The 16,132-nt window shown below is 42.1% G+C and overlaps 1 protein-coding gene across 9 annotated transcripts in view; it reads right to left on the reverse strand.

The window, feature by feature from the left end:
* LOC127464429 (multidrug resistance-associated protein 1) overlaps positions 1-16,132 on the reverse strand; it is a 48,962-nt gene continuing 32,830 nt past the window's right edge. For 3 of the 9 annotated variants that reach the window (XM_051775243.1, XM_051774894.1, XM_051774768.1), the window contains 15 exons: positions 15,787-15,954; positions 15,260-15,437; positions 12,935-12,979; positions 11,033-11,117; positions 10,075-10,213; positions 8,936-9,143; positions 8,319-8,629; positions 7,726-7,925; positions 7,084-7,210; positions 6,634-6,735; positions 5,460-5,606; positions 4,332-4,490; positions 2,939-3,105; positions 2,165-2,359; positions 1-1,520 (listed from right to left, as the gene is read on the reverse strand). In XM_051775243.1, coding sequence (XP_051631203.1) covers positions 1,412-1,520; positions 2,165-2,359; positions 2,939-3,105; positions 4,332-4,490; positions 5,460-5,606; positions 6,634-6,735; positions 7,084-7,210; positions 7,726-7,925; positions 8,319-8,629; positions 8,936-9,143; positions 10,075-10,213; positions 11,033-11,117; positions 12,935-12,979; positions 15,260-15,437; positions 15,787-15,954 — 2,340 coding nt within the window. In that variant the 3' untranslated portion in view covers positions 1-1,411. Of the gene's footprint in view, positions 1,521-2,164; positions 2,360-2,938; positions 3,106-4,331; positions 4,491-5,459; positions 5,607-6,633; positions 6,736-7,083; positions 7,211-7,725; positions 7,926-8,318; positions 8,630-8,935; positions 9,144-10,074; positions 10,214-11,032; positions 11,118-12,934; positions 12,980-15,259; positions 15,438-15,786; positions 15,955-16,132 lie in introns of those variants that run through there. The other 6 variants (XM_051775046.1, XM_051774822.1, XM_051775185.1 and 3 more) reach the window with 4 other exon arrangements.

A 16,132-nucleotide genomic window follows, 5' to 3' on the forward strand; every position in this document is an offset into this window, starting at 1 on the left:
TTTTCTTTCAAACAATGTTTTTACTGCAAGTTCTTTGCAAATATTTGTATAGTCATTACAAAAAAATACCAAAGAAAATTTCAGTCTATTCAATTTCAGAGAGTCATAATTTACAAAAAAATAAATAGCTTTACTCTAAGGACAACAATTGTCTAGTATTAAGGTCAGCAATATCAATCACAGAAGTCCACATTCTCAGTGCTGAGTATTTGTGTCCATCTGACTTAGTTTGCCTTCTTCCAGCATTTTCCTTTAAAATAAGACTAATCAGAACATTAGAAAAGTAACTTTTCTCTTACCACAGAAAAATGAAAATACAACCTGGATCTTGAAAACCAGACTCCATTGCTAATTGAATTGTTAGACCCCTCTGACACACAACTTTAAAAACAGTAATTTTTTTAAACAACTGTAACAGAACATTTTCCCACAAAATTTAAGAGTCAACAGCAGCAGCATGAAGGGCATGTTTCTTTGATATAAGGCTAATGGTCCTTGATGTGGCAGAATTAAAGCACAGAACTGCCAAAGCCAAGGGTTTTACAATCAATGTCACACCGAGCCTGCAACCCCTGCCCAGACAAATCCTCACTTCTCAGCCTCGTCCCCACAGGTGTCACCAGCATTGGGCACCCAAGTCAGAATTCCTGAGTGAACTGGGTGTAAGATACTGCACACTGCAACGCACCAGCTGCTGCACCAATTTGGTTTTGGAGTGATTGTCATTCCAGACATGCTTAAATACTGCTATGAAGTTGACTGTGCTTTTTGACTTCAGCACTACCGACATTATAGAGAACTTGCTGCTATATGCTGTAAACACATGAAACCTTTAGGACAATGCATAAAGCATTAACCATGTACAGTAAATGCCATAATGAGAACGTCTGGCACACATTATTTCACAAGAAAAAAAAAAATCTTTGGACTATAGTACTATATGCCACAAAATGTTCCAGGTGCATCCCACAATAGATGGCTCATCAAATGAGGAATCCGCAAACAAGCAAATAATTAGCATTTGCAAAAATGTTTTAAACAAAAAAAACAAAAAGAGGGAGGGAACTTCAGAACATAAGAGCAGATGAGAAGTAAAAGCTTTTCTGAACTTCTCTGATGAATCACTCCACCTTATATTTTAGCATATAATGACAGGTTTCAGGCAAAAATTAGAAGTCTCTGCAGTGTTTTGCACAGTGGATGTGCTTCTCCTAAAGTTGGCTAAAATCAATACTAAGGAGAAATAAAAAAAGAAAAAAATTGCATTTTTATGTTACTTCCATTGCCATGCTCTGGCCAACTTCACTATGTCTCAAGCTGAGCTGTATGGTTCACTCCAGCTCAGGGGAAGTTACAGTTCGCCAAATGTATCACCTCCCTCTTCCCCACAGGAACTAAACAAGTTCAAGTGCTACACCAAGCCTGAATCTTTGGCCATGCTGTAGAAAATGCCTCTTTCCCGAAGGAGCTGCTCTGGGCTTCCACACTCCACCACTTCTCCTCTCTCCAGGACTAAAACTCTGTAAAACAAGCAAGGGCAGGGGGGAAAGAAGAAAAAATGGTCAGAAGAAGATCCACAAAGCCAGTGAACACAGACACAGAAATTGTGTAGGGTATCCTACAGATAGACAGAAACTGACTGTTGGTATCCATTCTGTGCAAGGGAAGACAGTCCTGACTGTATGAACAGACTGAGGTTCTCACTGTCCTTCCTGACCTCACTGCAGATGGTCTGTCTGCTCAGCCTTCAACCACACCTTAGCAAGGCAGCTGACCATGGGGGAGGCTGTTTGAACTATAACCAAAAGTGATGGATAGTGAAATGTCAAATAAACTTCAGAGGGTAAGATCTGCCCCTTTGACTCCTTATGCTGTCTGTGCCTAAATTAGGACAAGACCCAGGAACAGACTCCTGCCCTTGCCTCCCTCCCCTTCCCAGGTTTTCTAGGCAGGAACAGCACAACAGCAATGCCACAGAGGGATGAGAAGAGTCCCACAGGCCAAGCACAGGCACCGTGAGCCAAAACACACACACCCCACCCATCAAAACAGGGATTGCAGCATCCTTGTGGAGAGGTGGCTAAAAATGAACACAAGGATTCCCATTTAAACAGAGCACAATGCAGGTCACCCCTTCGTCAAGATAAAACCGGTGTAACTTTACCTCGTGTAGTCCATGATCGTGTTCAGACGATGTGCTATAGTTAATACAGTACATTCTTCAAATTGAGACTTTATCGTCGACTGTATAAGCTTATCTGTTTCAAGATCAACAGCAGCTGTGGCTTCATCCAGAACCAGGATTTTGGACTTCCTGAGCAGAGCTCGTGCCAGGCACACCAGTTGGCGCTGTCCCACACTACGCAGATGGGATGGGAGGGTGGGGAAAAAAGTCAGAACAAGCTGGCAGTGTTCATTTTGAAACCCAGCAATTCCTTGTTCTAAAGGTAAGGTCAGTCTTACTACTTCCCTGCAGAATATCTAGCAGCGTCTGAAACTGCAACACCCCTCAAATCAAGTCCTGGCAACGTAGTAAGAGAATGCATTACAAGTGGTTTCACCATAACTGCACCAGGCTGATTCAGCAAATCAGTGCACTGTTGGGGACTGGACTTTAAATGGTTTCTACAGACTGAACACATATATCCCTCTTAGGGTGCAAAAAGCAAGCAAACAACTTTCTTAGAAAAACTGCTGCTACTAAAATGCCTGGTCATGCACTAAGAATCCTCCAACTCCCTCCTCAAATTCTCCTGCGGGACTGGAGGGAGCCCCACACTGCACAGTTCTTGCTGGGTCTGACTATATCCTGTCCCAGGTGAGATGAAAGGTTTCTGGAAATGGAAAGTCTAGTTGCAGATGGGAGGGCACACACACCCCCCTCTCAGTTCTCATTGGGTCTTCGGGCAATTTTCACAGTCACAGTTCTTTGACATACCTGAGGTTCTCACCACCCTCAGCACACTCATGATTCAGTTTATCAGGAAGGGATGACACAAAATTTTTCAGGTGAGCCAATTCCAAAGACCTCCAAATGTCTTCATCAGAGTGTTGGTCAAAAGGATCAAGATTCATACGCAGAGAGCCAGAGAACAATATTGGATCCTGGTCACAGACAGAGACAATTGACAGTGTACACAGAACATGCCAAGTGCTCCAAAAATATTTCTTAGATAATGAAAGGAAAACAACATGTACAGATGCAGCTGCAAGTAAGCTAATATACTGCATTTAGGAGTGGGGCCTCATTCTTTCCCAATAAGAACAAGTTATTCTCCCTCACTCTTATTCCTTATACCTCTTTGGGGCCTGATCTCTGCCCTCTGCAGACAGATTCTGGCAGTCTAGACTTTTCCATTAGTCAGTAACTCATGAATTCAGAAAAAAACACAAACAAACAAACAAACAAAACAAAACCAAAAAACCCAACCAAACACCAAACAAACCCCAGCCAACTTTCTTTTTACTGGACTACTAAGTTAAAGAAGAGGTCATTCCCGCTCAATCTTCTGTCAGCAGGGACTACTAGGTCAGCTTTCCACTTCTTAGGGAATTACACCATCTGGAAATATTTCTAAATTCCTGAGTTGCAGTATCAATGAAATGAATGAGAGGTTTTTTTCTTGGATAGGAAGAAATACTACTTTGGAAATACTTAAATACTTTTGACCCAGTAGCGTCAGACTGATGCAGAGTGATCAAAAGGAGAAAGCAAAGTCCCCCTTGATTTCCAAAAGAAGTGGTGCAGAAAACCTTTTACAGTGAGCTCTCTTGTTTTTGCCAGCATGCTGCAATGGTAACTTATCACATTATATAGTCTTTGAATCAGACAGGCAATAAAGGCTACACAGTAAGAACAAAAAGACTTGAGACTAAGTACAGTATATAAAGCCATATTTCCAAATGTTTTGGACTGTCAAACCCACAGTTGCTGGGCTAGACTGGGATGGTTATGTGCAGGTTTCTGTGGGTACTGCACACCATACACTGGTCCCATTTCCCTGAGGGACCCTGGTCAGCTGTTCAGCTGGGACCATCCTCCCCACTCACGCTGAGCTGTCATTTCAGTGATCTGTGTGGGGTGCTGACAAAGCCCCTGAGTCCAAAGCCCAAGGTTTTGCTTCCACACCAGAGATCAGCCACAACCAAGTTCCTACTTGTTACCCAGCACAGGCACACTGAAATCAGTCTAGGAAAAAAGCTTGGTTTCCATTTCATAGGACTCCATTTCATAGCAGAGAACAGAGGAGGAATAACTGTTTTCTCCCCAGTACATCACAAACAGACCTGTCACACAAGGAGTTCTGGTAGTGGCAGGATTTTGCACCTACCTGAGGGATGATGGTGATCTTGAACCGCAGGTCATGGAGCCCTATCTTTGCAATATTAATTCCATCAATAATAATTTCTCCTTCAGCTGCTTCATTAATCCGAAACAAACCTAAAGTGAGGGAGGATTTTCCAGCTCCCGTTCTTCCAACTATTCCAATCTGTTGGGAAGAAATACAGGAACAACTTATTCTGGGAAAGTGTTACAGCCTTTCCAAGCCTTTCTACCCAAAACTGACCCATTTGCAGAAGGTTGTCATATTTGCTGGGCTATCCACACACCAAAACAGCATAACAGAGAATGATCAAAGGGAAAGAAAAATCACTGGATGTGAAAAAAACAACAACAAAAAGATGTCTCAAGGTTTGCAATCCAATCACAGAAGTTGAGTTTTTCTAGAATTGTAAAGCAAGTCAAGGTTTCCATAATCCTTTGTTTGGTTCATGCTTCATAGTTATAACTGCGGACTTGACATTTATCTTGTTGGAATTTATAGCAAAATCATACCAAAAGCACTCAGTTTCACACTGTATGTTTTTCTTCCTGGCTAGATTGAAGTCTTGAGCAATTCTTTTCTTTTTTAAAAATATAAAAGATTGCTACTTTGGTTGCTATCTCTCACCATCTGCCCATTCTAACTACTCTTGAGGTACTATTCTGCCCATATTTCTAGGTAGAAAGTGTGCACTGAGGAGAAAACAAATGCCTAGCTGGTTGTCACAAATAAGGAAGCTAGATAGTAGATCTGCCCTGCAGCTAGCTTTTCTGCTGCTGGGCAACATCACACTATTATCAGACATCACAGGAATCCACACGGGACTGGGGTGGGAAATTTGTGAGCAAACAAGTGAGGAACCAGTAGGAGAAACACACAGATCACAGCATAAACCTCACCTCCCAGTGAAACCAGGCCAAATGATACTTGGCAGCCCCACATAAGTGTATCTTTATCCATGATACCGGATACACCTTGCAAAGGCTGAGAGCCCATGACAGCTGAAGTTACAGCAAGGCTGATTCTACAGCAGCTTTTCTAGTTCTTAAGGACCCCAGACACGTTACAGAATTGGTTTAGCCCTTTCTTTGGCTCATGCATGCAGATTTATAAGCTGTAACACTCAGTCATTACCTTTTCACCCCCATTTATGGTAACATTTATGTTTTTCAGAACCAAATCCAAGTCTTCGCGGTAACGTAAACCATAACCTCGAAACTCAATCTTCCCTTCCTCGGGCCAGGTACTCGCTGGGGCGGTTTGTTCGATACTCCACTCAGCCTGAAAGAACCACAGGAACACCTGATCAGTTCCTGCTTCAACCAAATGGGTTGAGAGGACTCAAAGAATGCAGTGAAGAAAAATCCTCAGTGCGTAATTTGCAAAAGGAACTGTGATGGCGATGAGAAGACAGGGAAAGAGTTGCCTCAAGACAGATTAAATGGTCTGTGTAGGCAAGGGCTTGGCTACTGCAAAAGTCCCAGTTGCTGGATAAACTTTCCTGCTACAAATGGCAGAATCGTGCAGGCAGCAGGCATTGACACAGCCTGCCTGTACATCCCCACCATGGCAAGGAAACCACTGGGGAAGCCACACGGGCTGCTAGAAGCAGTTTAACTGAGACATAAGTACTAAATGATTAGTAAGCAGGTAAACAGCTGCTGCCTCAGCCTCCAACACAGGTGGGAAAGGAGAGAACATACCCCACTGCATTCACTGTCAGTGCCAAATAAAAAGGCTTTTAAATGTATAAACACTGGTCTGCTACCAGAACCTAAGAAAAAATTCTAGGAAGGGCCCTCATATTATCTGGCTGCAAAAATAGTGCCTCAAGTCAGGTTCAAGTGACAGGCATGGCAAAGAGAAGCCCCAGGGAATTCTGTTCTGTAAGGGGAACAACTGCAGATTAAATAAGTAGTTCTGTTATCTGAATCAAAACAAAAAAATTAAAACCTCTTTACTCCCCATACTGAGAGCAAAAGGAGAAACACAAATGAAAAAAATAATAGTTAGAGACTTAGGAAACCAAAATGTTTGTTCAGCCCCACTGCTTAGTCCTAGGCCAGAACAGCACATTTCCTAAATAGCATTGTGTAAATATCAGTGGATACACATCAGAAGCATCCACAGGAACTGCCTGCTGAGACCCAGCCTGTCCCAAGCAGGGGACAGCACTGACAGCACTGAGCTCTGTGTCCCCCCTCAGCTCAGAGCACAGGCCCAACCTCCAACCCATTCAGCCAGACAGCAGGTGAGACCTCAGAACAGGGCATTGACTTCTACAGGTGTGGCAGAAAACTCATTGTACCTCCTTCTCCATTTCAGTATATTCTTTGACTCTCTCAACAGCAACAATGTTGGTTTCCACCTCAGATGACATGCGAACCAGCCAGTTCAAATATGCTGTAATCTGCAAGAAGGAAAGAAGTCTAGAGGCAGTTTACACTAAATATGTTACCTGCAATAAATAAAAGACATGGAACAACCAAAGCACTGCAAGTTCATGGAATCATAAACACAGACAAGATCTTGGTTAATCACTGCTGGAAAGGAGAAGAGTCGAGATGCCACATCCCCTCACACAGAGAAGGCACAGAAGGAACTTTCCAGCACCTTCTCAGATACTATTTGTAGTTATTATTCTCTTTCTATGTTCCTTATATTAATTTTCCATCCAAAGCCATATCAAGGTTCTGGCTTTCTGATGCAGTCTTACAAATCAGAGGTGGGGTTTTTTTTCCAAGAGAGGTAAAACTACCTGCAGTGAGTAGGATACCGAGAGGCCAACCAGTCCCGCGCTGAGTTTGTTGCGTGCAATCACTGCAAACAATGCTGCAAAGAGGACAATAAAGTTCCCCACGTACTCCAGACGGACAGCCAGCCACCTGCCAGGCAGAAAAACACAATGCATCTTTCCAGGAGTTCACCCACAGAAAATTAAGGATGTGCAACCGATGTTCTGTCACACGTGTTTTTTAGAAGACCATAAACACGGCATGTGTGTCCTGCTAGTGACACAGGAACTGCCAGATATCTGAGGTTCTGCTTCAGCAGCATCTGAACCTAGCTGCATCCAAAATTAATAAATCTTTCAGGTGCGTGAATTCCAGTCTCAACCACAACTGATTTCCAAACTAACACTGGGATCAATTAATCAAAACTTTTAAAAGACTATAAGCCAGAAGTAAGGCAGAAACTCTCAGAAAGAAGAGAGATTCAGAATTAGTAATCTCCACTTTATCACAGAAGTTTAAGTAAAACACCTGCGAAACCAATATACCCCCACAGGCTTCCCTACCCTGGACAAGTATGCCAAGAGCTGTGATTGCTCAGGAGCACAGTCAGTAGAACCATGTCCTTCCCAGATAACCACCCTTCAATATTTCAGCCCCACTGTTACCTGTTTGCAACAATGCTTGGATAATAAGCTTTCTGATTTTCATCCACTTTCATGTCGTTCTGCTTTATGAAACGTTTCTGCTCCTCAAAGGCTCGAATGATACTGACTCCCAGCAGGGTCTCATTGAAGTGAGAATACACGGGAGAACGACTGACAGACTCGAGGCGTTTGAGCTGCCGAGACGTGGCCACATAAAATCTCTGCAATTCAGAGTATGAGAATTATGGTTACATCAGACTGTGTCTGAAAAGACAAGGGGAATCATAAGACAGTTCCCTGCTATCTGGGCTGTTATTAACAGAGATTCAACTTACACGTGGAAATACACACCTTCTCTAACACTTTTAGGCCCAAAAACACCATTACATACACAGGGTTGTCTTTAAACAACTGCCAGTCAAACCACCTCATGCAATAGCCATTTTCTGCTCTTTCTCTTCTCAGCAAGTTTAGTTCAACAGTATAAAACACACACATCACCACAGGGACTCAAACCCAGCATATTACAATCCATCCTAGAGCAGAGTAAGAACTCTCTTAAATAACAAGACGAGTGACTGCTGGTCTTAGTTCCCCCAAGTAACACCCCTTACCTGCACAAACAAGTAGGCAAGTCCCAGAGGAGGAATAATGACAGCAGCTATAGGTGTGGCCAGCAGAATGACGATACAAGCCCCAATCACATTAAACATTGAGCCCATGAACATTTTGATGATTGGTGGAATGGTGGAGTCAATGGTATCTATCTCCTTAGAAAAACGGTTCACTAGATTTCCACTTGGTGTACGTTCAAAGAAACTCATTGGAGACCTGAGGACATTGTGCAGCAGGTTATGGTGTAGGTGTCGTGATGCAAATATTCCCCCTATTGACACGACCATTGAGTAGCCAAACACAGCAATACCTAGAAAAGAAGACTTACTTTTAACTGCTGCCACCTCTCACGCAAAACATTTCCTAATTTTGTCATCATTTACCATTAGCATGTCTCTAGTACAACTAATCAGCCAGGGAACTAGGGTTCACTACAGGAAGACCTAGCAAATACGTCAAGCAGTTTAAAAATAAATAAAAAAAAATAAAAAAAAATCAGTGAAAACATCACATTCCTGTCCTAGAAGAAGTTGCTTCTCCATTACAAAAATCTGTGTCATATTTGAACGCTTTGCTCTGAATCAGCAAATGTTAAAGTAGGTAAGACCAAACAAACCTTGAGAAATTCCCAGTGCTCCATATACTCCCAGTCTGACATCTGTGTACTGCTGTGTCCCATTGATAACAGGATCATCTGTCCATAAACTTAGCCAGTAGTTGGAAGCCAAGGAGGCTATATGATTACACAGGAAGAGGAAAATGCTCAAGAAAGACATAAAGAGTCCAATTGCTTTCATGTAGTCCCAGTACACCGATGCCTTTACCTGAAGACAGAAGGGAAAAAAAGAAATACTCATTTTGCAGATTAAGTTTCAAATGCAGCAACTTCCCCTTCTCTAATGCCTATTTAAAGTCAGTATCCCTGCATCAGGCCACGAAAACACAGAGCTGCACTCTGGAGAGCCACTGCTTGGGAACACATGCTGCAAAGCACTCGATGGAGACAAGCCAAATCCAACATCCCCTCCGGGCAGGCACACATCATCTTTCGTTGTCATCCAAGGGAAGGGAGGAGTAGGGAGAGAGCTGCCTGAAGTAACACAGAGCATCAGTAGTACAGCCAAAAACTCTACTGAGGAGTTCCAGTTTTTGGCTCTCTGTACCACAAGATTATAAAGCCTTTAAACCAACCCTTGCTCCACACGGCTTGTATCCTATGATCTATGTTTAACCAACAACGAGCAATACCAGCTTGCACTCAAGTAACATTGCTAGGAGGGGTAACTGCCATTTTCCCAGGAAGCTCAGTCTCAGGTTTCTTAAAAAGCCCTGGGTATCCTGGGATTAGATACTTGTGTCTACAGTGGAAACTTGGCTTAAATTCATCTGAGTCGATTCCAGCTCCCTGTACTGAAGGGCAGATTTCATTAGGTCACCTAATTTGTCACAACCTCTCTCCAAGAAAGAGCTGCAAGGTTTTCATTTCTTCTTTTAAAACTTTGATGTGGTCAGGCCCATCATCTTACACAAAAGGTTTGGTGTCGACATTCTTTCTGCAGGCAAGCACGGGGCTCAGGTTTGGGAGCAGAGGGCACAGTAACACTTCCATGAAGTATTACACAACAAGCAGCAAGTTCAAGAATTCCCTCAGCCCTTTCTCACGCCAGTTACGTGGCCTTCAGAAGCTATTTTCTTCTAAAAGAGATTTTTCCAAAACTGAAAGAGGGCCCAGGAAGTGGGGACTGGAGACCTTACCCTCCCGGTCTTCGCTGTGTCGGCCTCCATCAGTTTCCAGGAATTCTTTTCAGCAAGTGGCTTCTGCAGCTCTGCTGTGCTGCTCTGCTGCTGGGACTTCCCAGTGTCTCTGCTGTATGTTGAAGAGTTACTGAGTTGCCTGTTAGCAGACATTTTATTTTTCAGTTTTAGCTTGACATAGGACAGGTGTTTACTTCATAAATAGGCTTTGACAGTCCACAGCTCCAAGTCAGTGGTTTACATTCCCATGGAGATCTCCTCACCAGCCATCATGGGGCCATGAGTACTTCCCTCCTCCCCTCAAAGTGCACTCTCCTAACCCTTCCTGATGGCATTCAGTCCCCAAGTGCCCCGTGTTCAGACACAAGTAACGCTACGAGCCAGATAAAGAAGTGTTGGTTGCACAATCAAACTCCAGAAAGAAAAATGCTTTGTGACCAACACCACCAGCCTTTACAAACCCTGTCATCATATACCTTGCAGCTGCTGGAGTGCAATAAAATGTTCCCCCACTCACATCAAAACTGGCAATTTTACTCCCAGGCACTCATTAACTTCCAGAAATATACTGTCTCCAGAGCACCGTAAGAATAAGGCAAAGCCTATGACATGATTTTGGAAAGGTATAATCAGAGGAATTGCAAGCATAGCAGCAGCTGTATTAGGTCAGACTAAAGGTCCACTTAGCACTTCATCCCATCTGACAGCAGTCAAATGCAGAAGCTTTGGGAACATGTACAAAGCTGGACTAGCCAATAAAATACTCTCCCTTTTATGCAAGCCAAACCCACGGTATGTTTTGCAACACAAGTTTCTTTCTCAGGTTGCTGGATCCAGCATGATATATTTTCCTCTAACAAACACCATAAACATAAATTACTCTTTATCCACATCTGAGTAACAGGATTGAAAAAAAGGGGGAGAAGGGAAAAAGAAAAATAAAAAGGAGAATACACACCTATGCATTAACTTTCCAGGGGCTTCATTCACAAGGACTCCATTTTCTACAGGCTTTCCTTCTTTTGTAGATGGACTATTTGTATCTGAGGGGATGAAAAAGTAAACATGAAAATGGTATGGCAAAGAGACACAGGGGTTTCATTTCCAGCCCAAATGACTGATGCAGTCCCGATGTGCAAACAAAACAGGGAACACAGGTATTTACAGATACTAGCAGAAAATTGACCAGGTGAATGAATAAGTTTAGTTCCACCCCCAACAAGATTCATTGCCAAGACAGGGAACATTTTTTTTTCTACTAAATGTAGGTCAGTAATAATAATGTAATATAATTATGAGGACATACTTTATGTTAAAGCATGCAATACCAAGTCACATGTGACTCACTCTATGGAAAAAAACCCAACACTCCAGCCACTCCTTTACAAAGCACATCTTTTACACAGTTAATTATAAATTATTTTCAATTTAAACTGCAATGAGAAGACATTCTAGTAAATGATGGAGCGAAGCTGTAAGAACAGCAGGCATGTGCAAAGTTAAGCAGGAAGAAATGTGCAAAAGCCTGGTGTTTTAGGCAACTATAGGAATCAGATTAATTTAAGCAAGAGATCTTTCCATGAATTGTTATCCCACAACATCCCCCTTGTACCAAGATGCAGCACACTCAAAACAATTGCCAAAAAAACTTCAGAAAACCTGTCAGCTTGAAAGATTAACCTTTTTGAGCCATTTAAATCAGTGTTATACAGTGCCACAAGTAAAACTTCTCAGTTCAGGTTATGTCATAATTTTCCTTATAAAAACCAAACAACTGACTCCTAAAAAATTACCTGTCAAGTAAACAGAACTTTATTTTCATGTATGAAAGTTAATTTGGAATTTGTAACACAGAATTTTGCATTTTATATTGTTTATGCGAAAAAAGACACCCATCTGCATTTATTCAAAAGACATTTAGGAAGAATTTTGGAGATCTAGAGTCTGAAATTTTCATGTTCTTACAGTAAAGCAAAATATATCCATAAAATAGTACGTGTGGACTGCCTGAACACAGAGCTGTTCCCTCCTGTCTGCAAACTGAACATTTGTTCATTACCCTAAAAACCCAAAGCTAAATTGTTCAGCATGATCTTAAGCATAAAAACAGCAGCAAGTGTGAAAAAGTGAAAAGTTCAATTATTTAGTTTTTTCTTATATGAGCAAACCAAGATGGGACTGGTTATTTTAAGCACTTGACAGCATTTGTTTTGAAAAGTTCCCATATGAAAACCAGCAAGCATTCCAGCATCATATTGCTTTAGAACATCACTGAAATTCCAAACCCACATGAAGAAAACAAAACCACAAATAAACCTCCCTCCCCTAACAGCTCTTACATTTGATTTTATGTTGTAGGCTACAAAGATTTCTTGCCTATACTGCATTTAGCTCTCGAGAACAAAAAATGCTCAAGACTGCCATAGTAAATCTGGCATATGCACTTGGGGTATAAACCCACTAATGAGGGCTCTGTTGAAAAATGTGTCCAGAATTTATATAAGGGAACAGCTGTGAAGTACTGAACACACATATGAGAACAAAAGGGACCCTCAGGACTCAATCCTGAATGATGCCTCCCCGGGTACACTCACTACACTCCCGGGTCCAGGGTGTACTTTTAAAGTTTATTTAAAGCTTCCTCATGGAAGCGTTTGAGATAAAGAACTGCTGCTTGAGTTACCTACAAGCTGCCACACCAACTGCTGTAGCTCACACAAACCATGCAAACCATGCATATAACTTCTACTGTGCAGATAAAATTCTTCTAATAACGACTCAATCTCTTGTAAATAAACTGCAGCTCATATTACTCCAGCGTAAGCACTGATATAAAGCCACATGGCAAAAGAGCAGTTACCTGTTTCCAGAGGTTGCATCGTTCCTTCTAATGAAGGATCTGACTCTAAAAGCACACATAATTAACTTCTCCAGAACACACTCAACCATTTTCAATCTTTACAACAACGCACTCAAGAATAACCTAAACCACAAAACCATAAATGCCCAGGGCAGAATCAAATTTGCTGAAATGGACCTATTTTTAATCCCAAGCCTCGTGCACAGTTTTCCCACACACAAAAGAAACCCCATGAAGCTGAGGATGGGAAAGGCAGCAGTACAGCACACAGAAAGAGGTAACCCTCAGGAATCCCAAAGGGAGAGAAAGGCTGGGAGGCAACAGAGAGCAGAATCACAGCCAAACCTCAGAGACTGGGTAGGAGGAGAGGCTCTCCCACCCCTGCAGGAGCAGATATATTCCAGCCAGAAAGCCCCAATCCAGTGTTTTCAGGCTGCCAACACATAGCTTCAGGCACAAGGGAGCCTCCCTTTTAAAGTGGGTGTGCAGACACCCTCCAGCTATCTCAGACTGACTCCAAGATCCTGTGATTCTGAATAATAGTGACCTTTTACATATTTGATAAATATTAGTATTATCCCCGTGAATCAGACAAATAATGCTCCTATTTTTCACTTTTTACCATTGGCAAAAGATCACTCTACCAAAACTGATAAACAACCTTGCTGCAAATAGGCCAAGCCTGTGATACAGCAAAATCCTCTCAGATCACCAGAGTCATAATGAAGTTAGAAGTGCCCTTTATGAGACAACTGCAGAGAAGCATGGCAAAAGATAAAGCACTGGCTCATTCTCCAAAAGAACATTCAGTATTTAAATGGAAAAATAAAGTAACTTAGTTTAGTGTAAAGGACTTCAAAATCTATTTTCCACACTTGGGAAAGGGAGGAGACAAAGACTAGGAGAACAAAGCTATTAAATGAGGCAAATCTTTGTATAAGTCAACTTGTTAACTGCCTAGGGAAGTGCAGAGAGCTAATTTGTCTCTGAAAATTGCACACACCAAAGAAGCCACAGGTCTGACTGTCCCCAAAGTAGCTATAGAAGCCCCTACAGAAAATATACACAAGTTAACCTGATTATGCTTCCACAGAGTCTCTTCCCACAGTGGTTTTCACAGTGGGAGACCCCACCTGCTCAGTACTTGCTGTGAACAACGTCCACCCAAACCAGCATCCCAGTCTGCAGAGTAACAACTGACACTACCAAGAGACCCTTCCAAGAGGAATGCCATCCCACAGCAGGGCACGCTGAGCTTGAGACTCAAGATGACAGACCATCCCCAAATCCAACTCCCCACGACAGGGAGTCAGAAGAAGATGCCACCTTGCTCGTCCAGGAAACAAACCCTGCCCATTCACAGCCTCCAAGGGCAGTCTGCTGCCAGCCTGGATAGCAGAGGACAAGACAGACCATCACAGCCTCCCCAAAAGGAACTCTGAGATGAGTATAAGGTGCAGCCCCTTGCCAAAGGCAGCCATTCAACACATCTTTAACACTTTACAGCTGCATCAGCACAGCAAAATGCAGCATTTCAGTTTTGTTTGTGATGGGCACACGAGGAATACACCATAAACTGCCTGTGTGTTCCCTCTAGGGAATAGGAGGGAACCGATGGTTTTTCAAATGGAAGATGAAGCAAAAAGCAGGCTCAGTCCCTTCCTTGCTCTGGAGAGCCTGCTCTTCAGCACTAGGCTGTAGACATCTGCTACCAAACAGGTCTCAAGCAATGTCAACAACTTAACCCCAGCCAGCACAGTGCACACACCCCTCAGACTTCTCAGCATGAGCATATGGAGGAGCATGAGGAAATCACCATAGGCAAGCCACTGAAGAAAACAGGCTGGAGGCAAAAGCCTGAGTTCCCTTATTAAAATCCAATACTGCAACTGTCTGCAGATTAAAAAAAAAAAATCTGAAGTATATTCCTCTATCAGTGCAGCTGTTTTGTGAAGCAGAAGCAGGAGTCAAGGACATCAGCTAGAAAATTGAGCTGCTGCTTCCTCCTCTCTGTCCCCAAAGGAATAATGTGCATAAAGAAGACACATCCTAATGGAGACAGGAAGGGTGTATAAATCCCAGCTGGCCTTTATGCAGTCTCACAAACATCTGGTTTTTTTCACTAAGAGGGATTTTATTACAAATCTGTTACACACTTTGCTAAATTTTAAGAAAGAATGCGTGTTTAATCTCACAACCTTGAATGCCCTTAAAGACATAAGCACCTCTACCTATAGGTAAACACAAGGTAATTTAACTTCCCTTCCACTACTACTATTTTTCCTCTAACATGACAGACATCAACTTATCCCAAGATAAGCTTACCACTGTTCTCCATGCTTTGTTCAGCATTAGCATATGTACGAAGAAACTCAGCAAAAGCCCCATCTTGCTCCAGCAGCTCCTGGTAGGAGCCCATCTCAGAGATTTCTCCATCAGTCATTACCAGAATTGTATCCATTTGAGGCAGATAATTGATTGCATGGGTTACCAAAAGCCGAGTCTAAATAGCAAAAGAAAAAAAAAGATTTTCAAACATCTCAAATTAGTAAATACCATGGTTGAACTACTGCTCTTACTGCTTGAATTATGTTTATAAATACAGTAATAACAAGGGATAGGCATGTGGTATTTTTAAGAAAAAATTATTCCATTGAATAATTTTGAATTACAGAAACCAGAGCACCTTTCATTATAAAAATCTCAGTGTTTTATAGAAGTTCTCTAAAAATCATAGAAGCATCCTTGCATTTTTCAGATGTTAAAAACAAAAGCCTGAATATGCAACTTAACAAACTCAGCCAAGAAAAAGAAAAAGCATTCTCTAGAGACTAGTATTCATTATGACATACTTTATTTTTCAGGATTCCTTTCGGTCCAATAACTTTTTCAAAAATATGTTTCCCAACATGAGCATCAACAGCTGATAAAGGATCATCAAGTAAATAGACATCTGCATTACAGTAAACTGCCCGAGCAAGACTGACTCGCTGTTTCTGTCCTCCAGACAAATTCACACCCTGGGGAAACAAGAAAATAGGATCCTTTATTTACAGTTGAAAAGAGATGTCTTGCTACAGTTTATGAAAGACACAAGTCATAGGTGGTTTATTCAAATCAGAAGAATTTCAGCACTGTATGAAACAGATCTCCACAAATAATTTCCCTACCACAACAGCATAAGCAATCAGTCAAAAA

Source organism: Manacus candei, unplaced genomic scaffold, assembly GCF_025592945.1.
Source record: "Manacus candei isolate 608988 ecotype Guabito, Panama unplaced genomic scaffold, ASM2559294v1 h1tg000002l, whole genome shotgun sequence".
Taxonomy (NCBI): Eukaryota; Metazoa; Chordata; class Aves; order Passeriformes; family Pipridae; genus Manacus; species Manacus candei.